Source organism: Apiospora marii, assembly GCF_038362585.1.
Source record: "Apiospora marii strain CBS 49790 chromosome Unknown utg000004l_segment0_segment1, whole genome shotgun sequence".
Lineage (NCBI taxonomy): Eukaryota > Fungi > Ascomycota > Sordariomycetes > Amphisphaeriales > Apiosporaceae > Apiospora > Apiospora marii.
Genome location: NW_027117376.1, coordinates 2610973 through 2638224, shown reverse-complemented (window position 1 = coordinate 2638224; position 27252 = coordinate 2610973). Strand labels below are relative to the sequence as shown.

At 55.5% G+C, this 27252-nt stretch overlaps 13 protein-coding genes across 13 annotated transcripts; 6 read left to right on the top strand and 7 right to left on the bottom strand.

The window, feature by feature from the left end:
- Positions 1-392: 392 nt before the first annotated feature.
- PG985_007815 (uncharacterized protein) lies at positions 393-913 on the bottom strand (the record flags this gene model as incomplete). Its single annotated transcript, XM_066827583.1, has 2 exons — positions 393-748; positions 895-913. The coding sequence occupies 2 exons, from the start codon at positions 911-913 to the stop codon at positions 393-395; spliced, it is 375 nt and encodes a 124-aa protein (XP_066685258.1).
- A 533-nt stretch (positions 914-1446) lies between these two features.
- PG985_007814 (uncharacterized protein) lies at positions 1447-1937 on the top strand (the record flags this gene model as incomplete). Its single annotated transcript, XM_066827582.1, has 2 exons — positions 1447-1854; positions 1917-1937. 2 exons carry the CDS (start codon positions 1447-1449, stop codon positions 1935-1937), a joined length of 429 nt encoding a protein of 142 aa, XP_066685257.1.
- Positions 1938-2194: 257 nt separating this feature from the next.
- On the bottom strand, positions 2195-4462 carry PG985_007813 (uncharacterized protein; the record flags this gene model as incomplete). Its single annotated transcript, XM_066827581.1, has 10 exons — positions 2195-2267; positions 2319-2424; positions 2502-2595; positions 2665-2754; positions 2816-3073; positions 3151-3361; positions 3520-3746; positions 3805-3944; positions 4022-4220; positions 4259-4462. The coding sequence occupies 10 exons, from the start codon at positions 4460-4462 to the stop codon at positions 2195-2197; spliced, it is 1602 nt and encodes a 533-aa protein (XP_066685256.1).
- A 1040-nt stretch (positions 4463-5502) lies between these two features.
- On the top strand, positions 5503-8307 carry PG985_007812 (uncharacterized protein; the record flags this gene model as incomplete). The annotated part of the gene is made up of 3 exons (XM_066827580.1): positions 5503-7510; positions 7590-7759; positions 7831-8307. 3 exons carry the CDS (start codon positions 5503-5505, stop codon positions 8305-8307), a joined length of 2655 nt encoding a protein of 884 aa, XP_066685255.1.
- Positions 8308-9845: 1538 nt separating this feature from the next.
- PG985_007811 (uncharacterized protein) lies at positions 9846-11065 on the top strand (the record flags this gene model as incomplete). The annotated part of the gene is made up of 2 exons (XM_066827579.1): positions 9846-10031; positions 11018-11065. 2 exons carry the CDS (start codon positions 9846-9848, stop codon positions 11063-11065), a joined length of 234 nt encoding a protein of 77 aa, XP_066685254.1.
- Positions 11066-11315: 250 nt separating this feature from the next.
- Positions 11316-12601, top strand: PG985_007810 (uncharacterized protein; the record flags this gene model as incomplete). The annotated part of the gene is made up of 5 exons (XM_066827578.1): positions 11316-11562; positions 11668-11787; positions 11849-11973; positions 12086-12239; positions 12411-12601. The coding sequence occupies 5 exons, from the start codon at positions 11316-11318 to the stop codon at positions 12599-12601; spliced, it is 837 nt and encodes a 278-aa protein (XP_066685253.1).
- A 1632-nt stretch (positions 12602-14233) lies between these two features.
- On the bottom strand, positions 14234-15178 carry PG985_007809 (uncharacterized protein; the record flags this gene model as incomplete). The annotated part of the gene is made up of 1 exon (XM_066827577.1): positions 14234-15178. The coding sequence occupies one exon, from the start codon at positions 15176-15178 to the stop codon at positions 14234-14236; it is 945 nt and encodes a 314-aa protein (XP_066685252.1).
- A 1394-nt stretch (positions 15179-16572) lies between these two features.
- On the bottom strand, positions 16573-18704 carry PG985_007808 (HET-domain-containing protein; the record flags this gene model as incomplete). The annotated part of the gene is made up of 2 exons (XM_066827576.1): positions 16573-17976; positions 18036-18704. The coding sequence occupies 2 exons, from the start codon at positions 18702-18704 to the stop codon at positions 16573-16575; spliced, it is 2073 nt and encodes a 690-aa protein (XP_066685251.1).
- Positions 18705-20293: 1589 nt separating this feature from the next.
- On the top strand, positions 20294-21193 carry PG985_007807 (uncharacterized protein; the record flags this gene model as incomplete). Its single annotated transcript, XM_066827575.1, is given in 4 exon segments — positions 20294-20319; positions 20491-20860; positions 20983-21164; positions 21175-21193. 4 exon segments carry the CDS (start codon positions 20294-20296, stop codon positions 21191-21193), a joined length of 597 nt encoding a protein of 198 aa, XP_066685250.1.
- A 425-nt stretch (positions 21194-21618) lies between these two features.
- On the top strand, positions 21619-23250 carry PG985_007806 (uncharacterized protein; the record flags this gene model as incomplete). Its single annotated transcript, XM_066827574.1, has 1 exon — positions 21619-23250. The coding sequence occupies one exon, from the start codon at positions 21619-21621 to the stop codon at positions 23248-23250; it is 1632 nt and encodes a 543-aa protein (XP_066685249.1).
- A 147-nt stretch (positions 23251-23397) lies between these two features.
- Positions 23398-24407, bottom strand: PG985_007805 (IgE-binging protein; the record flags this gene model as incomplete). The annotated part of the gene is made up of 4 exons (XM_066827573.1): positions 23398-23758; positions 23832-23947; positions 24049-24269; positions 24332-24407. The coding sequence occupies 4 exons, from the start codon at positions 24405-24407 to the stop codon at positions 23398-23400; spliced, it is 774 nt and encodes a 257-aa protein (XP_066685248.1).
- Positions 24408-25772: 1365 nt separating this feature from the next.
- Positions 25773-26721, bottom strand: PG985_007804 (uncharacterized protein; the record flags this gene model as incomplete). The annotated part of the gene is made up of 2 exons (XM_066827572.1): positions 25773-26542; positions 26640-26721. 2 exons carry the CDS (start codon positions 26719-26721, stop codon positions 25773-25775), a joined length of 852 nt encoding a protein of 283 aa, XP_066685247.1.
- Positions 26722-26790: 69 nt separating this feature from the next.
- PG985_007803 (uncharacterized protein) lies at positions 26791-27204 on the bottom strand (the record flags this gene model as incomplete). The annotated part of the gene is made up of 1 exon (XM_066827571.1): positions 26791-27204. The coding sequence occupies one exon, from the start codon at positions 27202-27204 to the stop codon at positions 26791-26793; it is 414 nt and encodes a 137-aa protein (XP_066685246.1).
- Positions 27205-27252: the final 48 nt, after the last annotated feature.

Below are 27252 nucleotides of genomic sequence, written 5' to 3'. Positions count from 1 at the left end.
CAGGCGGGAATGTCTGGGACTACAGCAATGTTCTTCACCGTTACATCACTTGGAACGGGGATTGCTCAGAAACTATGCACAGATTGGGTCCATTTCTATCACCAATATCGACATCGTTGTGTGGGGGTATTCTCCCAATAACTGCCATATATCAGTAACGGCTGATATCCTTCCCATCCTACTCAGGACCACGCGCCGTTCCCGCACTCAGAGCTCCAACATTAGGGTTTCGGATCATCAGAAGTCATGAGTTGATGCCCGCAGTCGAATCTGAAAAGGAGGAGCGGTTGTCGTCAAGTGTCGTCGATCAATGGGAAAGAGGCGGCTATGACAGGCGGTAGAGTCTTGATGTATACCGTGCTATTGATGGTCGCAGGATTTCCCAGGCTCAGTTATAAGCCCCTTGGGCCGTGTTCGTCGTAGAACTTTGACCACTGGCATTGGCAATAACATTGCCACACATTGTTTACCATTTCTGAGATCGCTACGAGTCCCTGCATCTTGTGGCCGCCACAGTCGGCCTTGCGGTCGTTACATTCGCATCTTCCCTGCGGGTTGTCGCGTGCGTCGATTTGGTGCTGCGAGATGACGCTGCGTACTTCGAGATCACCTCGCTGAGGAGAGCCTCGGGTGGTGGTTGGCGATGCCAGGCAGCGGCCATCACTGGCGACGAGGAAGGTGAAGAGGCACCCGGTGAGAAGGCGGTGTAGGCTGACCATCTCGATGGAGGAGTACAAAGTAAAGGTGTCTGTTGCCGAAAATCGTACGAGGTGGTTAGGGTGAAGATCGGTTGACTGTGTCTTAGAACAGGAATTTCGACTTTGGGCATGGGAATTCTCACCGGTATAAATAGACCACAACAGGGAATAACCATTAGCCCTGAGCGCAACATACCGACAGTGACCTCGCTCATGTGATTGAGTGAGTTTCTTGCGAAGCGGCATTGTTTCTAGTGTCATTTGGTTTCCTCGAGCTGATATTGAACTGCAACCTTCCTGCTCAAATGCAAAGAGGCCGCGACACATTGACAATTGCATCACCTTACACCATAAATTCGCGCTTCAGAATGTCGCCTGGCCCGAAAAAGGCTTGAGACATTTTGAGCTTGAGCCGGTTCTTGACGTTGCCAACGGCTAAGGAATGATGGTGGCGTCTTGTCGTTGAACCCAAGCTGGTAATCGGTTTTCTGTAGAGCTGCTCTGCTGCTCAAGCCGCATTATGCGCCAGTAAATTTTTCGTCTAGGTCAGTTTGACATGTCTTTTTGAGGTGATTTGCTTCTTGTGAGTCTTTTGTTTCTGCCGGGCGGCCTTGGTCTGAATGGGAAAAGAGGAAGAACAGAGCTCTTGCCACACTACGCCACCAGTAGTTTCATTGCAACCCCAAATCAACGGCTCCAGGGCGAGCTCGGCCCGCTGGTCCGCGCGCAGTACCCGGCGCTGCCGCTCATGATCTGCCTCGTCATCGCGAGCTATCTCGTCCCGGAATACGCCGTCTGCCTGCTGGACCACCAGTGGCGGACGCATGCGGCACCCTACAGACACCTCGTCGAGGTCGACCTGGCGCGCGACGACTGGGCCCGCTTTGTCACCGTGGAGGACACCGAGTACCTCGCCGGCCTCTCGAACACGCCCGCGCCGGGCTACACCACCAAGAACCGCAACGGCGAATGGGACCGCCATCCGACGAACAAGGACCCCGGCCCAGCCGCGACATCGGAAGACCATTTGGGAGTCCGCCTGCTGCTGTCTTCGTCCACGACCGCCGCGAATCTACGGCAGCTGTGGCGATCGCCGGTCGAGGGACGGGTCCTTGTCCGCAATATCGACAACTGGCCAATGCATTTTGTCTTTGATGTGAGTACCTACTATAATTACCTATCCGGTAGCCAATAGATCTGGGCTGCTCTGCTGACCAGTCGGTCAATCTGAGGGGATGAAGCTGCGTGGGCTTCTAATAGAACGGGAAAAAGGAATATTGATGGACGCCAAAGATATTGAGGGCCTGCTACAGAGTGTCAGTCGAGTTAGTATTGGTGATGGCGATAGTGGTGATGGCGAAGAATCGGTAACGGAAGATGAGGTGGATTAAAAGGTAACGGGAGATAACCAAGACCTTGATAGACGACTATGAAATTTATCTTGGACGATCCCTCAAAAGTCCTTTTCAAACATTTCAAGAAGGAATTTTTAGTAGTTACACAATGACACCAACAGGCAGCACCATTTTGAGTATTTCTCCCATCTCCATCCACAAGTAACCCATCCCACTGCATTGGCGATATTATCGCGCATGTTGAACTGAAGGTACCATTACGTACGACTGCTCTGTTTCGCGGCGAGACCGCAAGGATCGGGCCATTCGTCCCAGGTCCGATCTGTATGAGAAACCAAGAGCTGTAATCGCCAGAGGGATACCGAAGGCAACTAAACGACACCATCAGCCCACGTATCAAAAACCAATAGCCGCCCGATGTGGGTGAGTTGGATTAATCGTCTCTCACATATGTACATGAGCGTTTGGGCAATAGAGGGAGGCGTTTGAGTCCACTCCACCGTGTTCATGCCGAATAGTGAGCTTATAAAACTCAGAGGCAGCTAGAATTGAAAGTTCAACGTCAGTAGTCCCATCAGAGTATGCTGCAAGGCTGAGGGCGTGTAGCTTACGAAAAAGACGGTGGCGACAGTGAATATCATAATCTTCCTATTCTGATCCATCGTCAGAATGATCTGCTTGAGATTCATGGTCTTGGTCAACTAGTCACCTCCATATGTCAGTAAAGGACCTCGCAGCTTTTTCAGGGCAGCAGCAGCTCACCAGCTCATCAATATGCCTCGCCTCTTCTTGCAGGCCACTCAGGTGCGCGAGATAACCATGCAGTTGGCGGTCCCATAGATCCATGTGGTGGTGATTGAGGCCGGTCAGCGCCTCCAGCTGTTGCTGGATCACGCCCTTCATGATGGATATCTCCTCGTGGATATCCCGCGAAGAGTAAATGGACATGATCTCACTCTGAAATCCGTCATCGAGCTCGTTGGCTGCTACGCGCCGAAACACGTCGGAAGCCCTGGCACGCTGGATTGGGTTTATTATCAGCAGTTGTTTACAGCGGAACTGTACGAGGACAACTGAAACTCGACCTAGATACTTACCACTTCGGCCAAAGATAGCTTGAAGTAGTCGAGGTACCGCAGCCGCTGCGTCCTCCTCTGGTCGTTGTCCAAGTGAGGGAAGAAGATGCTGTAGGCGCGGTAAATGAGGTGCGAGGCCATCCGGATGGCGCCTCCCTCAAACTCCGGGGCTGGGCTGTGCTTTCGCAAGGCCTGCTCCACGGCCAAGCACTCCAGATCCAAGTAACGGCAGCTAGACATGGGCGCATGGTCTCGTTGGCAGTCCGTCCCCGAGGGGAAGCATGTAATCAAGATATCTGGACAAGAAGCAAGCTGTCAGTCAATGCATCGGGTTACCGAGAAGAGGGACTCGGAAACGGGTATTCTCTTGTACTTTGGCTATTCAAAGACCACATCCAAAGTTGGTTCACACTCATGAATGTGTTTTTCTCATCGACCAGGTTGTGGTCGTTGATAAACTTGACGACTACTTGGTCGTCAATTAGCTCTGGAATCTTAAGAGGGTCTAGATATTGATTCCCGGCTTCGTCCAGGGTTCTTCTTGGGTGCACGCCCCTTAAATATGGTAGGCCGGGCCAGTGGCGGCGCGGACGTGTCTCCCAGTGCAGGTAGGGCATCTAGTAACACCATCAGTCATGGCTTACCTGCAGATGGGAGGTGGAATGTTTATCTTACATAGAGAGCCATATCATCCGAGAGCTTCGTCTCCTTGCGTCGCGGATTCTTGAGGCCCAGAAAGGGTCCGTCCGGTAGCGAACCCCACTGCCGCGGGGTTAGAGATACCCAGTCATTGCGTCGCTCCCGCGGTGTAATTTCTAGTACGCGTTAAACACTGATGGGAACGTTGCGCTTTAACATATGACCGGAGTTGGCAACAGTTGAGGCTACTAACCATGCCGTAAGCGAAAGCCTGTATGCATCATATAGCCACTTGCTTCGACTCTCTCACTTCGATACGGCAGCTGGCGGGACCACGCGACCGTGGGTCTTCGCTCCAAGTGCGCCCATCTCTCGTCTTGTAGTAATATTTCGGCCTGCTCATGGCCGCAGACCGCCCTGATGACTCTCTTCCGTGTCGTTTGAGTCAGCTTCTACATCGGGTTCAGTTCATAAGAGATTCTTCAATTACCTCGCAAAGTGACATGCTGTTAAAAGGGACGTGGATCCAGGTGAATGGCCCTAGCCCGCGATCATTCTGCGGTGCCTTCGAGAGCTCTGCGATCTGTGCCCTTGGCAGACCTTTGGTCTCGCGGAAACGCGTGACGTCCCATGTTCTAACTGTGATGTTTTGAAATCCCTCTGGGATCTGATTTGTGTCCACAGGGGTTACCATTGCCTTGATAGTCACCTGTAGAAATCTGCGAGGAACTGTTATCACGAATAAAGAAAGAGACTTGGGCTCCCAGATGTGCCACAGAAACCGAAAATCTTACGTTGCTGATAGGTCCAACTGCTGATTATCCACCAATCAGTCAAGCTCAAGAACGACTGGAGCGGGGTAAAAACATCACCCCTGCTCTCTGCCTGAGGTCGGAGCCGTTGTTCTTAGCATGGTAGTCTTATACGGTTGCTACATCGTACATGTACGACCCCTCGACGGCGTCCTGTACCTGTCCGGCCTCTCGAACACGCCCACGCCGACCGCCCTTGATCTGGGGCTAGACCCCCTACGCGGCCCGGTCTGCCTTCAGTGGCGTGAGTGAGGGCGGAGTACACATATAGCCCCCGGTCTCGTGCGCCAGTTAGGAATCGAATAGCATCAACGCTCGAAATGATACCGACCAACTCAAACATGATCGATGTACCTGGCTTTGACAGCAGGGTGGCTTTTAAGGATGGAGATTAAGTACCTGCTAAGTAGCATCTGGGTGCACAATGCACAGGGTTGCATTAACTCGGAGATTATGCAGGAAAAGATCTTGGTATTACTGCCTGCGTTGACGCGCGCTTGACGGACGAACCGTGGGCTGCATATTCGTCGCACGTCGCAGCCCGCCCACCTGATAAAGCCTAAGTGAAAGCTACTTTCACTTCGCGACGTTGGGGTGTATCTAGAGTGAATCTGAGGTTGTTACGTCCAGATGCATATGATCTATTTGGGGGTTAAAAAGAAGCATCGCTCACACCGCTGCTCGCGTTATCTTATTTGGGATGGACCATTGCAGGGATTTTGCTACTTCGGGTCCAGCGGTTTGGAACAAAAAGCAAAAACACGCCTAATCTTGAAACTTTGATCGAACCATCCGAACAGCGTTGTAGTGCGGGGGTAATAGGTTCATGAACGACTAGTAACCTCCAAGCCATCTCCCTAGAATTCACATCATTGCGTATCCCCCAGCGCGCCGCCGTTCGCAGAGAGTTGAGTGACTGACGATGGTTCTCCCCGACTGGCTGCGAAGCAAGTACTACCAGTACAAGAACGACACCAGCATCATCGCATCATGGATTGCCAACACGGCCAAGTCGCTAGGCTACCAAGACGCTAAGCCCAGCAATGGCTCCATCCCCACTCCCGCTGGCGCTGGCGCTGGCTCTTCCACTCCCGCCAATTCGGGCCGCCCCAAGGGAAAAGGCCGAAAGGGCGGTGGTCGAGGCAGGACCGTGAAGCAGGCGCCGTCGATTCCGTCGGCCGCCGAGATCCTCGCCGCTGCCGAGGAGATGGCCCGGAAAGCTGAAGGCGAGCGAGCTCCTCCTTCTTCTGCTAGAAACGGCGCCAATGGCAGCCGTGCCCCGTCTTATGTCTTGCAGATCAAAGACTTCATTCCCATGGCCCGGCACATTGTCAGTGCCGAAGCGGAGCCTGCCGTCGAGGTGCCGCCTACACTGTCTGCCGCCCTGTCGCGCGTCATCTGGGCCCGGAAGGCTTTTGCGCGACAGATGGGAAGCAAGGCAGACAGAAAACACAGCTTCTTCGTCCAAGTCCTGGAGAGGGTCCAGGACACTCTCAAGCCGCTCCTTTCTGGGTCTGAGTCTGGGTCTGACGCCCTTGACTTGTCCGATGTCAAGAAGTCGGTAGATGACATCGGGGCGGCTGGCCAGGATGACAAGCCCAAGGCCCGCAGCAGCGTCTTCGAGTTCTTGGACGTGTACGAGCCATCGGAAGAGTTCCTGAACGCGCCCGACGTCGTTTTGCCCGAGCGCCATGACGCCAGCTACCAGATCGAGGAGGTGGACGAGAGAGACGAGGCCATCTTCGCCTTCATGACCCTCTTGGGCGACTTTGCCAAGCTCCGAGACGAAGTGAGGGCCTTGTGGGACCGGTACTCGGCCAAGGAGCTGGATCTCGCAGCCGTGTCCGTGGCCACCAACGCCGCCATGGAGTTCGCGCGGAACATGGAGGAGGACATCGCGCCTCTCCTGAAAAGGGTGGGCGGGTCCGAAGTGGTGGCGCAGAACTGCCACTTCGCCCTGTGCGAGGCCGCGGGCCACGACTTCCTGGCCAAGCGGCACCCGGGGGACGACTTCAACTACGACGCGTACGAGGTCGGCAACCTGGACTACCACAACGCCCTCCTCTTCACCCGGACGCACTGGCAGCACAACGCGCCCAAGGCGCTGTCGCAGTACAACGGCAAGTGGGGCTGGTACAACGAGCGGCGCGACTTTGCGCCCGCGACGGGCAAGGCCCGCTGGCTGCAGCAGAAGAACGCCATGGCCGAGTTCCTGTCCGACAACCTGTACTTTGTCGAGTTCTTCGAGCAGCCCGTCCAGGACGAGCTGATCCGCGGGATGCGCAAGATCCGCGAGACGGGCGTCACGCCCGTCTCGTACGCCTTCGCGGTGCAGCTGTACCTCGACGTCCTGGAGCACCAGCGCCTCACCAACCCCGCGGGTGTCGACCGGGCGTACACGGAGATGCGCGAGACCATTGTCCGGATCAAGACCTCGCTCGGCCAGATCCCCGTCGGCTCCAAGCCGCGGCGGGAGGCGCTAAGGGCCGTGACGCTCTGGGAGGGGGACCCCATCCACCAGGCCCGGACCATGCTGCACCGGGAGGAGCTGCTGGAGCGCCCGCACAGCGCACCCTGGACCTTCCTGCGCCACCACCCCATGTACTGCGGGCTCTGGGTCCACTACATGCGCACCCGGTTCCACACCGAGGGCAACGTCTACAGCGCCGTGCCCGGCGCCGTCATGGCCGTCGGGCAGCTATACCACGCCGTCCGGCAGGAGGGGGCGCTGCCCGAGGGCCGGCGGTGGGAGGACATGGAGACGTTTATGCAGTGGCAGGGCAACTCGACCTTCTTCGTGGGGGATCCGCCCACCTCGTCCGAGGGGTACGCCAAGAATTTCATGTTGACCATGGGCATGTCGACGACCAACTGGGCGCCCAACAAGCGAACAGCCAAGGTCGACCTTACGCAGGCCACGCGCCGCAACAGTGAGTATTCCCTATTGCCATTACGTTTCTTGAGTGCGGACAAGGCGCCCTTGTTACCAAATACTAACCCAATATCCAGTGAAATTCAAAGGGTGGGCTTCGCTGCTGATGCAGGAGCGGTACCAGGCGAGCCGGCCGATGTCCACGGAGGTGGTGCTGGATATCCTGGAGAAGACTAAGGAAAGGAAAGAGACACAGGAGTCAGGCTCCAGCCAGAGGAAGGGCAAGGGCAAGGGAAAAGCATCCAAGGTACGTCTACACTTGCAGCCAAGTAATGGAATAATGGGGGGCATAAACAGTGACTAACTTTGAACCACCAGGGTACCCACGACGTCGCCCCCACGGACCTAGTCCGCCAGCTGGCCGACCAGATCCACGCCGAGGTCCCGGAGCTGAACTTCGACTACTTCGCCCTGCACGAGGCCTGCTGGGCGCTGCTCAAGAAGCTGAAGCTCGGCTTCGAGCAGGTCGCCGGCCCGGGGGCCATGGCCATCGTCATCCCCCAGGAGGACAAGCTGCCGCACCTCGTGGGCTATGTCTTCAGCGGCATGAAGACGCCCGGCGGGGCGCCGGTGCCGCAGTCGGTCGTGTGGCGGATGGCCGTCGATGTTCTGGGGGATGGGCTCGCGCAGGGCGAGATCGGCCGCCGCATCGCCGAGGACGCCGCGGCGCCCGTGGACGCGCGGGCGGATGTCCGGATAGGTCTGGGGGGTCTCGACGTCGATCCGTGGAAGCTCAAGTCGGGCAATCTTGTGGAGTTCGTCATGGGGCAGGTGGATAACTGCCCGGTGCAGTGAGGATCTAGGTATCACAGCTTGGAGATGACAATCTAGGGAATTGGATAGTGTGCTTTTTCTGGGCGAATGAGTGTATGTATGTCTGTCTGTCAAGCCAAGGAACGCTGTTGCTTCCCGTTGTGGAGTCCTCGCCCATTCCTAGGAGCCCCTCCTCCCCTTCCTCCAGGCTCAGATTGTGCGTCTGCGAGGGAAAGAAGAATGAAAAGAAAGAGAAGAAAATGTACCCGTCATCCCGATTCCCCATCCGATAATCCAGCCAACATTGCTACCCCAAGGCCACGCCCCACCATCTTCAGGGGGGCTAAATGAACCCCGAAAAGCAGGCCAATGGTCCCCAAGCCGCCGCTGATTGGGTGAGGAATATAAGCCTGCCTGATCTACGAGGTTCCATCGTTTCTTCCACCGCAAAAGAGAAAAACGAACACCCTTTGCCTCCGCGCCAGCCCGGTCTTCAGTGGGTTGATGGAGCCTCCGCTAAGAGGCGGTGGTGCAACGCGTCGTGCGGGTCTGTTCGCCATTTCGATTGGAGCGACGTTGGGATCCAATTGAACCCCCAGATGATATAGCCCGTATCTACGAGATTGACTCGTTTCTTCAAGCTTGGCTGGAGCGAGCAGAGTGTAGGAGGAAGCATTAGCGAGACTGCGCAGCTTGGGCGAGCAAAAAGAGAGAAAAAAAGGAAAAGAAAAGAAGAAAACACAATAAAGAAGAGCCGCTTCGTCTCCGCGCCAGTCCTTCTTTAGTGGACATGAGAAGCCCCGGAGAGGAGGCGGTGGTGCAGCTCGTCGTGGAGGTCTGCCCTCCATTTCGATTGGAGAGACCATGGTATCCAACCACCATCCGTTGTGGGCATATAGGCCCTGTCTAGAAGATTCCCGAGCTCTCGTTTCTTCAATTGTTCCTAGAGCGGGGAAGAAGAGGAAGAAGAAAAACGGATTAGCAAAACTGCGCATATGTCGAGCTCGTCCCTAGTGGGTAAAAGAATGAGCCTCGGAAAGGAGGCGGTGGTGTAGCGCGTCGTGCGGGTCGGCCCTCCATTTCGATTGGAGAGGCTGCGCCAACCAAAAGGGAGGGAAAATGACTGAATAGAATGTTGTATCCACGAGGTTCACTCGTTTCGTCAGGGGTTCCTAAAGCGAAAAAGAACAGGGGAACAGAAGCATCAGCAGGGCTGCGCAGGTCGAGCTCGTCCTCAGTGGGTAAAGGGAAGATGAGCCTCGGAAAGGAGGCGGTGGTGCAACTCGTCGTGTGCGTTTCCCCACCACTTCGATTGGAGAGACTTTGGTATCCATACGGGGTAATAGATGGCATCTACGGGATTCCCGTGATGTCGCTTCTTTACGTGTTCCTAGAGCGGGGGAAGGGAAACAGACAAGGAACCATCAGCGAGACTGCGCACAGCTGAAACCAAGAGCCAGAGAGACTTCTCTCCCCCCCCGCGAATCGCCAAGGGCGTTGTTCGGAAGATAAGATGGGGAAGCAAAGGAACGAGAAAAACCCGCGCTTACCTTGGACTTGGACTCGGAACCGACGTCGTCATGCCCCGATGGAGCAACAACAGAAACGACCACCCCGTCCTTGGTCTGTCTGTCAGCGACCGAACTGCCAACCTGCTCGTCCCCGCCATCGCCAGAAAGAGCCGCCGAGACCGCCGTGGTTGGCGGATCTGGAACAAGGCGGGCCAGAGGCGCTGCTGTGGCCACGGTGGCCAGCAGCATCACAAGGTAAGCGAGAGATCGAGGAGCCATTTGCGAGCTTGGACTGGCGTGGCGTGATTGACGATGGGGCGGCTGAGGTTTGCCTGGGATGTAGTCGAGTTGGAAATGGATGAATTGACTGATGTGGTTCGGTGGGGTGTGGTTGGATCGACAAATGGGCGAATGAGATGAGATGGATGTGAGATGTAGGCAAGTTGACAAAGCTCTTCGTGTCTGGGCAGGCTTGGAGTCTCGAGAGTCTGCACCGAAGCGGGCTGCTTGGACCTCCCCCTTTATAGAGAGATGGTCGACTCTGTCTTGTCCTGGTGGCCAACGTCTCCGAGGTGGTGGTGGGAATCGTTCCCTGATGCACCTGGCAGACGCCTCCGATCCACCATGGACCGCGAATTCCTGTACTTCGCCCGATTTACTCGGCCACCTTGCCACCATTGCCAGACGTAGCGCACTGTTTCCCGGAATGGCCTGAGCGGTTGTTCCTCGATCGGAAGGGTGAAACCTGAACGAATGCATGTGTAGGTATGAGTTCGACGCGGTGTCCCTGCAGTCATACCACTCGGCAGATGTTGGCGGGTTACAACAGACGTCGCGACCCGATTGGGGATCCATGTAGCACTGCCCCTCATGCCCCTCTACCGTGACGGCGCGGTCTGGCCGTTGAACCAAATGCAACCATTGTGCTCCGCGAAGCGTCACAGCCGTACTTCGGTAACCAGCATCTCTCCAAGCAGGACCACGGGACACTGCTGCAGGAAACGAGGGGAGGTTCTTGGTGCGCAGTTAACATGGTACCCTGGCGTAACAGAATGCTCGTCACGACAGACATATGTGCTTCTACGCCACGATGTTCGATTGGATACTCACTCACACAAGGCGGCCTACCCCGGGCACCGTATGATCAGAGCGATGTAGATATGCTCGGCACCCAACCCTTCATTGCACTCATTGACAATCCGCTCGACCATGGCATGTGACCAGCATCTCGCACACCACAGCTTGAAGCTCGGCAACCGAAACTCGAACTCGACACCAGCGCCTACTAGCATAGCAAGTGAGACCCGGTTGCTGTTGCATGGATGGCCATCGGACACGTAACGATGTCACTACTCCCAGGGCTATGCTACAGATCGGGGGCAGCCCCAAAGCATGTGGCCAAGGATCAAAGAAAGACAAGAGATCCTCCAGCAGGCCCCGAAGCAGACCACAGACTTTCTTCATTCCAAACACCAAATATCGTTTCTACACCCAGGCACCGGTCTTCGAAGCCAAGAACAAGATCATTCAAGAACCATCATGGACGGCCGCACTCAATGCTCCAGCGATGAGTCGTCAGCAGTCGACTACGCCGAGTCGGATAAGCATGGACTCCTTTCGGATAAGCACGTTCGGCGATCCTACACTTGGTCCAAGACCCGACGAGCCATCCGCGACCCGTGGGTTGCCCTCCCCTGCATCATCGTCCTCGTCTCCATCTGCATGGCGGCCTATTTCCACTACCAGCTACGGGCACAGCTGCAGAAGACCATAGAGCTGCCGTACAGTAAGTAGTGCAGTGCTGCCCCTTGATTTTACCCTCAGCAGACCCCCAGTGATGGACGGTTGGATGCAAGTCTACTAAAAGTAGGATTCTTGAAACTAGGCCCAGCCAACCACCTGATCCGATACAAACGCCGCCCGTTCGTTATTGGTCTCGGGGACAACCTGACCGAGTACGAGGCTAGACCATCACCGGAATTGGATGCGAAGTGGGACGATCTGTACTCGAGTAAGCGGTCCTTTAAAGCTCCTGCCCTTTCTCGTGACCATCATCTCTGACGGCGAAACAGTGGGCATCGTGGCCATCTCCCAGGAGCAGGCCAGCCATCTGGAAGAGAAGACGCAACCGCTGTCGCACGACCCGGACAACCGATACGTCCTCGGCTTGGATGTGTTTCACGATTTGCACTGTCTTGTGAGTCCTCTAGGAAGAGCAAGGGCAGAGGGAAGGAAACAGCCGGACCATTACGCTCTTTTCATGGAGACTTGACCAAAGTAGCTGATCAGAGACGAACACTGGATGACAGAACATGCTTCGAAAGCATCTCTTGCCCGACTACTACCCCGAGCACAGGAACGCGAGCAGCACCGAGAATGGCTTCATGCACATCATGCATTGCGTGGACGCCTTGCGCCAGTCTATCATGTGCAATGTGGACTTGTCCATCATTCCATTTCAGGGTGAGCACAGTTTACTGACACCCTCTTGCTTGAAGCTATTAATCCATCTATACTGACTCAAATCTTTCTTATCCGCCTGGAAGTTAGTATAAGCCCGCTTCTCGTTCAGTATTCCCCAACACCCTATCCATATCCCAGCCAAAAGACACAATGGATCTCGACGCTGAACAGCGATGCCGCAGTGGAATGAAGAGTGGAAGTTCTACCAACCCCAGATAGTCGGCGACCACATGTGTCGCAACTTCGAGGCGGTGCAGGACTGGGCGCGAGAGCATGCGATGGCGGACGAGTGGGACCACGAGTACCGGCCGGTGAACGACCCGTTGGATCGGGATACGTGGATTCCCGGGTGGCATCCCTAGTTGAAGTTTCCAACCGTCGACCGCAATGTACCTATCTTGAGGTGGTATCTAAGATGACGGGATCCGATCGCTGGATTGACCATAAAGGGGGCATGATACTCCAAGTTTGAGAGAGGCAGTCGCTGATGGGGAAGTTCTTTGAGACTACTTCATAGTGATAACAACAAGTTCAACCTTCTGATTGCTTCACACATAGCTTGGATGTTTTCCGACAGGAAAAAGGTATAGTGGCTTATGTCACGGAATAAGGGGAGAAGATAAAAAAGAAGCAAAAAAGTATTCCGATGCGGGGAATCGAACCCCGGGCTAGTCGGAGACGCTTTCTGGGCTTGAGAGCGACTAATGTTAACCACTACACCACATCGGAGTTGGAAACTGTTGGCTGATTGCCTTGGTTGACAGAAATTCAGCTTATCCAGAACTATCAGATATCATCGTACTAGTCTGGGTGGGCAACAAGCATGTTCCGTCACTATCCATCCATAAGCCACTGCTGGTAGGGTCGGGTGCAAGGCGATGAGACAAAAGTAAGTTGTGTCGTCGTGCAGCACAAGAAGCAAGCCCTGCTTCTGGTTCCTTACTCGTGCCCAACCCGAACCGTGGTATCATGCAGCAGACATCAAGAGGGCAATGGCAGAGGGTAGTGAACGAAGTATATCGCAATTTGGTTTTCCGTCTCCAGTGCCGGAAATCCGAATTCTCGCAGTACCGACCAAAACCATAGAAAAAGATGAGTGGTCAATCCTTCCATTTGCAAAATGTAATTCCGCAGTAGGAAGCGACGAAAAGAAAAAGGGGAAAAGGGGCGGACTTAAGGAATTAAAGGGTTAAAAAAGGCAAAAAGATATTTCCGATGCGGGGAATCGAACCCCGGGCTAGTCGGATCACAGGATCGACTTCTAGAACGAACTCAAGAATGAGAGCGACTAATGTTAACCACTACACCACATCGGATTGGAAGGCCTCGAATCCACTTGATATACGGCAGCCTTTTATTGTACTCTATGTACGTCTCTCCATAAGCAGCTGCTGGCGGAGTTTGGTCGGGGTCGAGGCTGCTGCGACTTCCGTGCCGGTCGGAAACGCTTATGGACAAGCATGTCTCTCATCCGAACGGAGCAAACACGAAAGGAGCGTGTCCAGGGCCGGGAAGCTGGGGAAAGGGCAAAAGGCTTATCGTCGGCGCGGCGGCGGCGGCGGTGGCCCCAATAGCCGTCCATAGGATGCGCGCAAGCTTAACCCACTGACGGGGTTGCTTACGGAACATGCCTGGCGCCGGGGGCAGTTATCAGGGCTGCAATTCGTTGTCGTGGCCGTTGTTTGTGACGGGCGAGAAACCTGAGGATGAACGCCTTGCCTCCCTAGGAAGTCCTATTGAGACTCAACGTAGGTAGCATCGGCGACAAGAACGGATATCCGCCGTAATAAAAAACAACCTCCTTCCCCGTGCGCCCAGCCACTTGACGGCATGCCGGTCATCAAAACACTCAGATGGCGGGCAAGAGCCCTGGGGTTCCCACATGCAATGCATTGAACGCGTTTGGTAGCAGATAAAAGTTGAAGGGGTATATTTCATGATAAAACGGCCGTGACGGATACATTAGCTACTTCCAATGACCATGAATCCTCCTATTACATAAAGTCGCCCTCCCCGTCCAGCCGCTTGCTCGGGGCGGCCCCCTCGGTCAAGTTGAGCGCCGACTTGCGCTCGTCCAGCTTCTTGACGACGGCCCCCAAAACCACCTTGAGCAGGTCGTCGGTCGAGAGCGATCCCGGCTCGCCGGACCAGGTGGTGGTGTCGACGATGTCGCGCGTCTTGGCCTCGAGGTGCAGCTCGTCGTCGAGGTACTCGAAGGTGCGCTGGACGTCGGGGCTGGGCTGGCCGATCTGGAAGAGCTGGATGCCGACCTGGTGCTCGGGCACGTCCATCTGGTCGAGCATCTTGGCGGCCTGGATGAGGGGCGCCTTGATGTCGTCGTCGAACTTGCCGGCCGTGATGACGATCAGATTGAGGGCGGCGTCCTCCTCGTCCGACTTGAGCTTCTTGCAGTACCACGTCAGCAGCTTGGACAGCCGCGCGCCCAGGTTGCACTTGCCCGCCGGCTTGACCCGGTTGAAGATGCCGTGCACGGTGCTGGTGTCCTTGGAGCTGTCGGCGTCGTGGTCGCCGTAGCCGCCGATGCGGCGGTAGCCCGACTTGCGGAAGGTCATGCCCGACAGCAGGCCCTTGGGCCGGTGGTTCAGGAAGAAGATGTCGATGCCGTCCGGGTCATACTTGACCGTGATGGGCGTCAGCCGCTCCAGCAGCGCCTTGACGTCGCCCCAGTACGGCGCCATGGCCGCCGAGTCGTCGATCAGGTACATGGTGTCGAAGCACCGCAGGAACGCCAGCGTCTCGCCGTAGTCGTCCAGGTCCACCCCTTCCCCGGCCTCGGCGTCCGGCGCAGCCATGGCCGGCGCCGGCCACATGTTCTCCTCGTCCACCTCCTCCTTGGCTTGGGGCTGGTAGGGATTCTGCTGGTACAGGGCGGCCGCGCCCGTGGGCACCCTGGAGTTTTGCAGCTCCCTTGTGCTCATCTTGGCTGTGTCTGTGTGCAAAGTGAGATCTGGAGATCTGGGGATGGATGGCAGATGCCGATGCAATTTGTGGAGTTGAACCTGCGGTCGAACGTGAAAGGATCGCAACAGTAAGCAAAATCGATCGCCCCTGAGAAAATAAACGGATATTCAGCAGTAGGGGTAGGGAAAGAATAGGTACCTGTATGGTTACTGTAATGGGTTTATATCCAGAGCGTGTCTTTTCACCCCTTTCAGGCCGCCCCTAGCTATTGAGATCATCTCCTATCGCCCCACTACACAGCCCCCGCCAGCTGTCACTAATTTAAGCGGTGAGGGGTCCCTGGCCCACCCGGAAACAAAGATGGCAGCCACACGAAGCGAATAAATTAGGAGATTGGTACGTGACGCGTGGCGTTATTCAGCATGCAGGCTAAAGCCTTGATGAGACGCTAATGCTTTCCTCATGGAAGACCAAGCAAGATTTGTTTTGTTTCTTCAGCGATTTGCTGCGAACCTAGGCCGTTGGGCCGCCTCTGAGCTCTGACGTCAGACGAATAGCGCAACCTTGACATTCACAGGTGCAAATGTGCCCGCCCAATGGGTCAATCCCCCCGCGACAAACGTAGAAGACTTTTTCGCCGGTAGTTGTCCAGTCTGCCTCGGCCGAGAGCGAGGAACTCCGGGCTATGCGGAGCACTATCGCCGGGATCTCGGCCGGTCGTCGGAAGTCCCAGTCATCAGCGCCGCGGTTGCTTTCGGCGATCGCCAGCAATGGTGATTTCGCTGCAGAGCCAGTGCCCAAGTTACAGTAGGCGATTTCTTTAAGCGACCGCCGGAACAGACCGTCCTTTTTCCATTAGCAGCACCTGTCTTGATTATTCCACTTACTCCAAATCACAACAGTGGAATAAATAAAGAATACTGTAATAATAGTCTGCGATTGAATTCTCCAAGAAACTTGACGAATCCCTGCCGGGTATGGCCCAAAAAGGCAAAAAGAGAATTCCGATGCGGGGAATCGAACCCCGGGCTAGTCGGATCTTATAATCACGACTTCTAGAACGAACTCTGAAATGAGAGCGACTAATGTTAACCACTACACCACATCGGATGATTTCTTGGATGAATTTCAGCTGTCTTAATGGTACCTATATTCATAAGCAGCTGCGCTAGAGATTTCGAGTGGTTGGTGACATGATGTTCGTACAGTTTGCTTATGGGGTCTCTTCAGGCTGGTCGGATCGAGAAGGCGTGGGAAGGGGAAACCTTACATGCCTCGTCTCCATATGGAAAAGTGACCACTCCGTCAAGCTGCAGCCAGTGCTACAGTCAGAGAAGCATCTCACTTCCTACCCTTCATCTTGACCCTGAGCATACACCTAGGGTCCTGGCAGAGTCCGAAAAGGTGATGATCACGCAAGAAAGACAGTGGTCTGTGTACGGCCGATGTTCTGATCCTCGTGCATAACCCCATGCACATACGCATCCCCAATGACCGCGTAGCAAAGCCAGTGCGCCTGGTTGCATATCCTCGCCTCCCCCTTAAGTGTCTGCAGCAGCTCCTCGCTCGCGTCCTTGCCGGCCGCGATATACTGCCGCTGCTGACTCTTCCTGAAGAGCGTTTCCGGTATGGCGCCCTGGCATGCCCGCGGAGAACGCTTGCTTTGACGCAGGACGAACGGCACCTGACTGCCGCACAGAGCAAAGACGTCGTCTCCTATCTCCATATTCTTCGGACCAATCCCGACCCGTCCCTGATCCGTGACGAAAAGGCGTCTGCCCCCCGAGGCGCAGCTAAGGGCGTAGTTGAAAGCGTTTCTCTTTTTTTCGTTATTGGTTAGACCAGGGACTTCGAGCCAGTGGCTGCCAATGCGAGACGTTTTCCTGTTATGCTTCTTGTCTGCCGACCGCCATTGATTCCAACCTGATTCGGCGTTGAAAGATGCCCTTTTGAAATTCCCTAAGACGTTGTCGTCGTCGTCGTCGCGGGGTACCCCCTGGTCGAGGAAGTGTTCAATGTTTCCACAAATCGTGCGCCAGAACACCTCCTTTAGGGACTCCCCTGTGGGATATGGATCTTCGGCGTGGACCATCAAGGTCCCCCATGAAGACACGACGGCCCTCCTATCCTTGGTCGATGCCTGGACCGAAAACTCTGCACCGAGGAGTTCTACCTTTCCGATCCAGTACGCAGGCGATTCGAGGAGACCACCACCGTGTAGCCGCACACTACCCTGAATACCGGCACCCGCACTGTACAACAGGAGACTTCTCAGTCTCCTGTACTCGTTTTCTTCTTCGTATGAGCTCCAGTCAATGACCCAAGAGGGTACCTTGCTCGCCTCGAGGCAAGCCCGACCCGTCGAGCCAGCTATGACAGAGAGGCTTTCGGTGCTCGATATCAACATCATCATCGTCCCCAAGAAGGTGGACTCGATGCTGTGGCTGTAATCGGCAGCGAGCGGCTGGCTACGTCCCCAGTACTGCACCAGGCCCAGCAACGCGAACACCTTGTCTTTGGGGTCGCTCGCCTTGCGTGAACGGAACTTTCGGAGCAGCTGGAGGGCCACCAGGGGCGTCCTAGACCTCCAGACCATCCTGGTTGATTCGATGTCAGAGACTAGCCGGGCAAAGTCCGACAGGGGTTGCCCTTCGGTGAGATATGGGTACATGGAATCCAGGTGACAGTTCTGCTGGCTCCTGTGGAGTTGCTCCGCTGCATTGCAAAAGAGGTTCCAAGGCACAGCTATGGTTCCATAGAAGACTGTCACCTTATTGGCAACGACCACTTCTTGCACCACCCACACACGCTCCCACTGGCCTCGGGGTTAGCGAGACCGTCACTAATCTCCGCGACAATGGGGTAACAACATACCCAAGATCGTTCGGCAATGGCCTGGAAGCCTCTCATGATGGGCCCCGCCTCGTCGAGGTTGCGGAAAGCAGGGATATCCAGAGCAAGCTTCCCGTACGCCAACTGTTGCACGATGTGAAGAGCACCCCATACATCTCGCTCGATAGGGGATCCCGACTCAGTACTGGTGATGGGCCCCAGCTTATCGCCTACCCTGCTGTCGCCCAACCAGACGATCACCTCGGTGCTGCTCTGGTAGATCTCGCGCATGATCTTGACCTGATGGGTCCGTTCCGCATCGTCCTTCTGATTGATGCACAAGCCGTCCACCCAGACCTTGACCGGTTCCGTGTCGCTCCGTAGCCGGTCCAACGCTTTGTACAGATGCAAGCTGATCCGGACGGGCGTCGAGTTGCAGACGATGTTGACGTTTTCCCTGGGGTCTGCATCTTTCCATGAGTAAGACAACGCTTTGTATTGAATGCTGTCATCTTTGACGTCGAACTCGTCGATTTCACAGACCATCTGTCGTGGCCAGTTGGGGTGGCCAGGGTTGGAGCTGATTGCATCATCGCTCGTGAACTCACGAGGCCCGGCCGGGAGTATGGTGACAAGTCTGGCAACGCTCGAGTCCTTGGGAAGCTTGGAATATAGACTTCGCGTCTGTTCTGCGCGAAATCTTCTGGACATTATCGGAAGTTCATGCCAAAATGCAGTTTTGTCGCAAGATTGCGAAGAATGGGATGCGCCTTGGGGTTGGGGCAGACATCGTTATCAGAAGGATCACAGCCATCATGTGAGGGCTGTGCATGTTGAGTTCAATGTGACCTATCAGCGTGACTAGGCCTCCAATTGGGAGGGTTGCAGCGGCAAGCGGGGATGACCCAGCCACCCGTTAGGCGCTTCGCCTGGCGTCAATAGTAATCATTGTCTTTATTGAAAACGAACACTTGGAAAGTAGAAAAGCAATTTGCTATTCGAGAACTCCCGGTAATTATAGCATTGTTTTTTTGGATAATAAAACTGTGCCAACACGCAAGAAAACACTCTCCTGTATTTATTCATCAGACGAGCTTCTGAGGCACCACTGTAGGCGCGCTTCATATTATCCAGATCCCAGTAGCCTGTTTAGTGTTCAATATCAACTACTCATAGATGCGAATTCCAAACGCGCCTATGCAGGCTTGACCCCTAATATGTTTCGCTGTCGTAGGAATCTGAAAAAGTCAAGAGATAAGTGGAGCTTACATGGCATACCAAACCAGAAATTGTTAAAGGGGGTCGTATATAATACCAAGTCGTTCTTCATCATGTTACGTTGAAGTGTACTTACACAGAGTGAATATATACTCACTGTCGGTGGGTCACGTAAGCTTATGGCTTATTTCCCCGATCTACTCCGTACTTTATATGACGTGACAGTTGACACTCGGGACGACCACACGTCGGCACCGGCCAAGCTTTACGAGTAGCAATAAGCTACAAATGTTATCGAAACATCCAAGATGGTCACCGACTCAATTGATAATAGACGCACATTTTTCAACCAAGAACAAGTCCCTGACACAATCCGATGTGGTGTAGTGGTTAACATTAGTCGCTCTCAAGCCCAGAAAGCGTCTCCGACTAGCCCGGGGTTCGATTCCCCGCATCGGAATTCTTTTGTTCTTCTTTAACTTTTTTGTTATTCTTTTTTAACACTTTTCTTTTTAGTCGTCCCAGTGAAGGGATCGTAGTCTTCACGACCGTCGTGGCAATTGGGTTACGGATCGACCAGTACCAGGCAGCCAATGAAGTCGGGGACCCTTTACCTCCTTGCTTGTGATACCTATGTACGTTGTTGTCGCCTTCCAGTTTCGGACAGAAATTCGATAGTCCTGCCAGCTAGCTGGATAAATATCTGAAAACCTCACGCCTGGCGTCCAGCTTGACCTCTTTTGATCCAACATTCTGGCTCGCGTACTATTTTTGTCCCGCACCGTTGCATCGAAGTGACCCTACTCCGGGAGCGACAAAGCCTAGATGGCCCATTCTTCCGATGTCAACTGGGTAATATGGGTAAATGCTTTCCCACCTCGTCTGCCCGGCGTCTGATTGGTGCTTACGGAAGGGATGCATGCCTTCTTTTGAACTTCTAGGACTCTTGGCATATTTAAACGACGAGATCTCATTGGGTGTTCGTCGGTGAGGCCAGGTGAAGCTGCCTGCCAACATACGTTATCGGATTCTTGCTTTCCCATGCCGAGAATACCGTTGATGCATGGATCTATAAATACACCATGGCCCTCTGGACTATTGTCCGCGGGTAAGATCGTCAGACGATGGTTGACCGCCTCTGCTGTCGCCCCTCGATTTAGATGTATAGCGTTCTACCGCACAGCAAGTTACACCTTCAGTTATAACCCGGTATCACAATGCGCATAGCTACATTGCTAGTCATCGTCGGGTCTCTGGCCGCGAACATCTTTGCCTCTAGTATCCCCCCAGTCGCTCTCCGGGACACAGACCCGCCGCGCCCCGAGCCCAGACCCAAGGTCTCCCGCCTGAAGTACTGGGGCAGCGGGTGCTCGCAGGCCTCGCAGGCGCACGGCAGCGTCGACGTCGTGGCCGCGGACTACGAGCACGTCACGGCGCGCTTCCGGGACTTCGCGGCCCGGATCGGCCCCGGGACCAACGTGACGGAGCGCTCCACCTTCTGCCAGATGAGCATGCAGTTCGAGGGCGCCGAGCCCGGGTGGCAGGTCGCGCTTGATAGCGCCGAGTTTCGGGGGCACTTGGCCATCACGCCGCCCGTCACGATGCACACGTGGATGATCTCGTTCTTTGTCGAGGATGCTGCCAAGACGGTATGTTCCCAACTACCCTTCTAAGTTTCTTTATTCTTCTGCGTGGAGACCCTCCGCACGGTCCTGTACGCCGATGCGCATGTCTTCACTGACATACGATTGATTCGCCTCTTGTGACTTAGACCACATCAAGGGCGACCACTGAGCCCGCGAGCACGTCCGATGGCGACCTCACGACGAGCCTCGAGGTCCCCGAGGCCAAGTCCGTGTGGTCTCTGTGCTCGGACAGGTCGGGCTACACGGGCGTCATCGACGTCAACTATCGGGTCGCCTTCACGACGAAAGAGGCGCCTGGGACGGGATCGTACGGGAAGACCACACGGGGGGCGGTGACGGAGTCATTGTATTTCAAGTGGAGAAGATGCGAATGAACCATTTTCTGGTATCGGGCAAGCGGTTGCAGCAATAAACCGTACTTTCACCATTGACAGCACCTGTCTTAATCATTCCACTTACTCCAGATTCTAACTGTAGAATAAACGATCACTACTGTTGTTATGTTTCGTGGAACTGCTTCGGGGCGTTTCGCAACGGGGTAGCGAATGAATGGTTGGGGTCTGAACAAGTTGATTTAGAGATAATCGGCCCAATAGGCACTCTCAGGTATCAATGCAATGTCACGTTGCCTTGTACGACACGTCTTGTTGGGGTTCGCATTGCAAATTTGCACTTCTTTGCTGGCACCACCACATTTGCCGTCTATTTACTTACCTTTGCCTTCGTGATTGGGGGATTAAACAGCTTGAATATTACGGAAAATGGACGATACGTTCGAACCTGCAACTGAAAAGTCAAACCATGAGATTAAGACCGTCGCCGTCATCGGCGCCGGCATCAGCGGGGTCGTCGCGGCGGCGCATCTGCTCCGCGCGGGCATGGAAGTGATTGTTTTCGAGCGCGGTGATGAAATAGGCGGCGCGTGGATCTACAGTGAGAAACCGGACCGGGACCCGCCATTCCCCAACGCCCGTCTATCTTCAAGACCGGTTGGGACTGCCTCCAGCGATGAGCTGGAGCACGCGAAGCCGAAGACTGGGCCGATGCCGGTCCCCGAAGACGCAGCAGTCCGCGTCTTCGCGCCGCCGGGCCCCGTCTACACCGACATGAAGTGCCGTAGCGACAAGACACTCATGCGCACCACGCTCAGGGACTGGCCGGACGGGATCCAAGCGCCCATCGATCCCGAGGACGTGGTGGCGTACGTGCGGGACATCGCCGCTACGTACCAAGTCCGCGACAAAGTCCGTTTCCGCACCCGCGTGGACTCGATCGAACGAGGAGACGAGGGCTGGCGTGTCCAGAGCTCCACGCCGCCACCACAAGCCACCTCCGAAACAGAATCCTCCTTCTCTTCGCTAGAGAGCGAGGTATGGGACTTCGACGCCGTCGTCGTGGCGGCGGGCAGGAACGGCGTCCCGCGCGTGCCCGACGTCCCGGGGTTGTCGCAGTGGAAGGCTCGGTTCCCGGGCCGGGTCAGGCACGCGAAGCAGTATCGGAACCCGGCGCCGTACCGCGGCAAGACGGTCTTGGTCGTCGGCGCCCACGTCTCCGCGCTGGATATCACTAGCCATCTGGTCCGCGGCGGCGTCGCGAAGGTGTACCAGAGCGCTATTGAACGGGAGATCGACTTTAGAGGACTGGTGGATTGTGGTGGTACCTGTACGACGTTGGAGCAAGTGGCCATGGTGGCGGAGTTTGGCGCTACGGACGGATTTGGGGTCACGCCTCTGGATGACCGATCTCCCATACCGGGCAAAGTCGTACTTCGGGACGGTCGCATCTTGGACGACATCCACCACATCCTCTTCGCCACGGGGTACCTCGCTAGCTTCCCCTTCCTGGACCCCGTCCTGCAACATCCCGGCATGGAGCCCCGGGATGCCGACGAGACCGTCATTGTCACGGCGGAGGCCCGAACCGTCCACAACCTGCACGAGGACATCTTCTACATCCCCGACCCCTCGCTGGCATTTGTTGGGATCTCGTTATACGTTTCCAGCTTCTCCATGTTCGACGTCCAGGCCCAGGTCTTGGCAGCCGTCTGGGCGGGCCGGGCGCGCCTCCCCTCCCTCGCGGCCATGAGGGAGGAGCAGAGGCGGCGGAAGAGCCATGTGCGACTACTCCCGGGCATGACGCTCAATGGAATTTACCTTCTGGACGATTGCGTGATGCGGAGGCTGTTGGACTGGGTCAATGCAGACGCGGCGGAGGCAGGCGGGTGCCAGAGTCATGCTGGCATTCTTACCGAGCCCGATGCTGAATGGTGGGCTGCGTTTCGAGTCAAGAGGGAAGAGTCTCGAGCGGTTTTGGGGAACCTGCAAGATCAGTATCTGCGAATCTACGGGACTAGCTGGGATGAATTGCAGTCGCAGGTTTTGCACAAAGGTTGAGCAAATTTGTTACGAACTTTTCCTGCAGCTCTCAATTCAGGATCGACCCATTAACCTATTACGTACAAGTTACTCTCCAGGGCGCAAGCCCACACCGTGACGCCAAAAAGGACATATCAAAGCGTTTTGAACACTTCCATACATTTCTCAGCCGTGACGTTGGCACTGGCTGGATTGGCCCCCGTGACTATCCTCCCATCCGACATGGCGCAAGCATCCCAAGGTCCTGGAGGGGAAACGTCTGGGGCAGAAGTGAAATATCAGCTTCCTGTCATGGAACCCGTAGTAACATGGAGTGGTGATGGGACTTGGGATGTTGTACTTACAGGTCGCGCCGGCGTCGGCGGCAGAAGCCTCGATGGTCGGGCGTTTCCAGCTCTTGATGGTGTCCAGGACCCCTTCCTCCTCCTCGCCCTTGGTGGTGAACCCGGTGACCTTCTTCCCAGCAATGACCGACTTGGAGGTGGCCGGGTCAATGATTCCGGAGAAGATGGCACCACCGTGGCAGCTAGTCACACGAATCGCCGGTCAGTTTCCCGTTTTGACATATTCCTCGCCCCACGTGACAGGGTCAAACTTACACGGCCGAGACGATACCACCATTAGTGTAGATCTTTGATGCGACACCCTGCAAGCCCTTGGCATCCGGGTAGTCGATCAGGGAACCATGGCCAGCGGAGGCAAAGAACAGGCCATACTAAATACCCACGTTTCTCGGTCAGCACACGGTCACTTCTCCTCTTCGGCGTTGATACGGCCATCCCGATCATCAAGCAAGGGAGTAGAAGACGGTATTACCTCACCGGGCTTGATGTCTCCCGGTTTGAGTAGGTTGTCCAACTTGGAGCGGAACGTGCTGGAGTGGTTCTCCCAGATACTTCGCTCGGAATCGGACAGCCAATCCTTCTGGAGGGAGAGCCAGTCCGGCTGGTATTTGCCCGTTTCGGAGACGAGGTCCACCTCGAATCCGGCCTTCTGGAAGACTTCGAAGGGATGCAGCGCCTCGGTGATGAAGAGACCTGTGGGTAGAAACCCAGTCCACGTCAGGAATTGGCAACGCATCAAGGTGTTAGACGCCTACCAGTCTCCTTTCCATCTACATACAACGGCGCATGAGCCGATGTGACTGCGATAAGGGCCTTCTTGGGCGGAGACATGCTTGTTGGGTCGCGGTTGTTGTTTAGGGGTGATTGGATTGTTAATGGCGAGCGATGAAGGGAGGTTTGATTTGAATAAATACCATCGTCACTCTCTTTGGTCTTGAGGGAGGCCCCGCGCTGCAATATATACTTCCTCTAACCAGCACCCCCCATCGTCTCAACCTGATGCCATCTCTACGTTATTGCCTTTGACGCATCCATGCACAAATGAGGGGGAAGGCTAACACTATTCACAGCGAGTTTAGTCCATTCCGACGGATCCATTGGCTCAAGTCGACGTCTGTTCTAGGTAGGGTTTGCTGGTGTTCAACCCAAAGGGCTGATCAGTAGTTGCGACATCTCAGCTGTCAAGAGTCAAGACTGGGTTCCCCGCCATGCGCCCCCCTTTTACCCGCTGTAGCCCGTCCTGGGCCCTCCCATCAGGCTTTGGCTACAGCAGGTCTACCCGCTTTTAGCACCTACGACGTACATTGGGCGTGCAGCACTCAATCATGTCAGCTTTTCGAGCGATCTTGAACTCCCGACTCTTGGTCAATGGTTCCGTGTCAGAACCATACACTTCCAAGTCCCCAAAAAGGATGGAGAACCAAGCAACCATTCTATCAAAGTGCATACGAACCTAGAACACCGGCACAATCCTAATCGGTTCTTCCTCCTCTTCTCTGTACCCCCGGCAAATATCACACGGAACATGCACCCTTCCATACTTGTCGATCCCAAACACCGCCCGAGAAATCCCGTTCCACTTCTGCCTCCACCACGCCTTCTCTTTCCTCCGCTGCTCTTCTTCCCTGCGCTCGCAGCCGGCGCATCTCACGAGGGCGACTTTCGGGATCTGCCCCGCGAGGGAGTGGACGATTTGCACGTAGCCCGCCTGGTGCGGGCGTAACTGGTACAACGTCGGACAGTACCGTGGGTGCAGTTCCCCGTGGTTCGTGCAACAGGAAGGACAGTGGTCTTGAATTGCCGTGCACATGGTATGATGGAAACGTTTTTGGCCTTGAAGGCAATGGGATCTATGTGTAAATTCGTAGGAAGAAAACGCTATGCGCGAAAAGTGAGGTATTCTGTTATGGGACCTACGTTGTGCAGCAATATCGGCTTTCTGCATTTGGGGACCGTCTCTAAATGAACTCCTGGGGAAGGGCCTTGACGTGCTGCCAAGTTGCGTGGGGTCACTGGTAAGGCTGGACACAGGTACTTATAGATCAAATCGTATGTATTGCATTAGCGAAACAACGTGAAGAGTCACGGGTATCAAGCAAATCAGAGTCATCCCAGCCCAAACTCATGTATGTACTTCTCAGTCAACCAACCCCAACATCGCAACCAAACACCCCAGTTCTTCAAGTGCAGGTAGTCTTACATGACGTCGCACGTCCCCCTGCTCTCCAGATCCTCGATTCGATTCGTCAGCGCCCGTACCGCCTCCTCGTTCATGGTGCGCTCGTCGCGCAGCGTCTTCTCGAGCTCGACGAGGCGGCCGTGGTAGTGCTCCTTAAGCGCCTCGACCACGGTGCGGTTCTCCTCGGCCGAGTGGCGCAGCAGGTCCTCCATCTCTTTCACCTCGCGGCGGTGCTCCTTCTTGAGGCGTTCCAGCTCCACCATGACCTCGCGCCCCGCCGCCGTGTCGCGCAGCGCCTTGTTGTCCTTGCCCATCTCCTCTTGCAGCTGCAGGTAGAAGGGCTTGTTGCTGGCGAGCATCTGGGAGACCATGCGCTGCGCCGACTCGGTCGTGCCGGCGTACCGCAGGGCCTTGGCCTCGTAGGCGATCAGCACCTTCCAGAACTTGTCCTTCAATTCCTGCTCCCGCGCCGCGCCCTCGTCGGGCGACACCTTGTCCCACATGCTCGTGGCCAGGACCACGTTCTTGAGGTTCTTCTCGCCCGTCAGCTTCTGGAACATCTGCAGGTTCTTGGTGGCGTGGTGCGTCACGCGCGTGTCCGAGATGGGGTGCAGGTAGATGATGCCCGAGAGCTTCATGTCGCGCTTGTAGGCGGCCGCCAGGTAGTCGGCGATGAGCTGCAGCACCTCGGTGTCGGACATGTGCGTGTCGGAGAAGCCGGGCGTGTCGACGAAGCTGACGCTCTGGCCATCGATCTTGGTCTCAATGACCTGGATGTCGCGGGTGCCTAGAGAAGGGGCCAAGCGGGAGTCGTGGTTAGTCGCATGCCATGGATGTTGAAGAAGCAACGACAGAGAACGGGGGCAAGCAAGGGCAATGCATACATGATGTGAGGCTGTGGCCGATCTCGAGATCGGTCCGGCCCGTCACCTTGGAGATGAAGGTCGTCTTGCCGGCTCCGGTCATGCTGATCTGCCCGTTAGTCCCGAGTCGCCAGTAGTAACATCAGGCATTCCCAAAATAGTAAGAACTCATTTACCCCATAACGGCGATTAGCGCATCCTTGCTACCCCACAGCTTCTGGTACATGGATTTGGTGTATTTCAAGCCCGGGATTCCCTCCCCTGAGTGGCCCGCGTCGGCAGCGTTGGGCTTGTTAGTGCCAAATGTGGAGGCGTAGGTGCGCTGTTGGTCCTCGGTGCCCGTCGCATCGCGAGGCACGGGGGCGGTGGCCTGGCTCGCGGTGTCGCGCGGCGCCCGATTCGAGATGCTCGGAACGGAGGAAAGCCTGGTTGATTTCGACGACACGGTGCGCTGCGGCGCGTTGGGGGGCGACAGTTTGGTCTTGCCGTGTGCTGCTGATTCGAGGTCCGACATGTCGCTAACGGGCTCTGGGTCGATCAAGTCGAACTCGTCGTCGGATATATCTGGGTTTCGGATGACGGCCATCTTGTGCTGGCTGATTCAAGATGTCAAAGACGCGCCGAAATGTTTGCG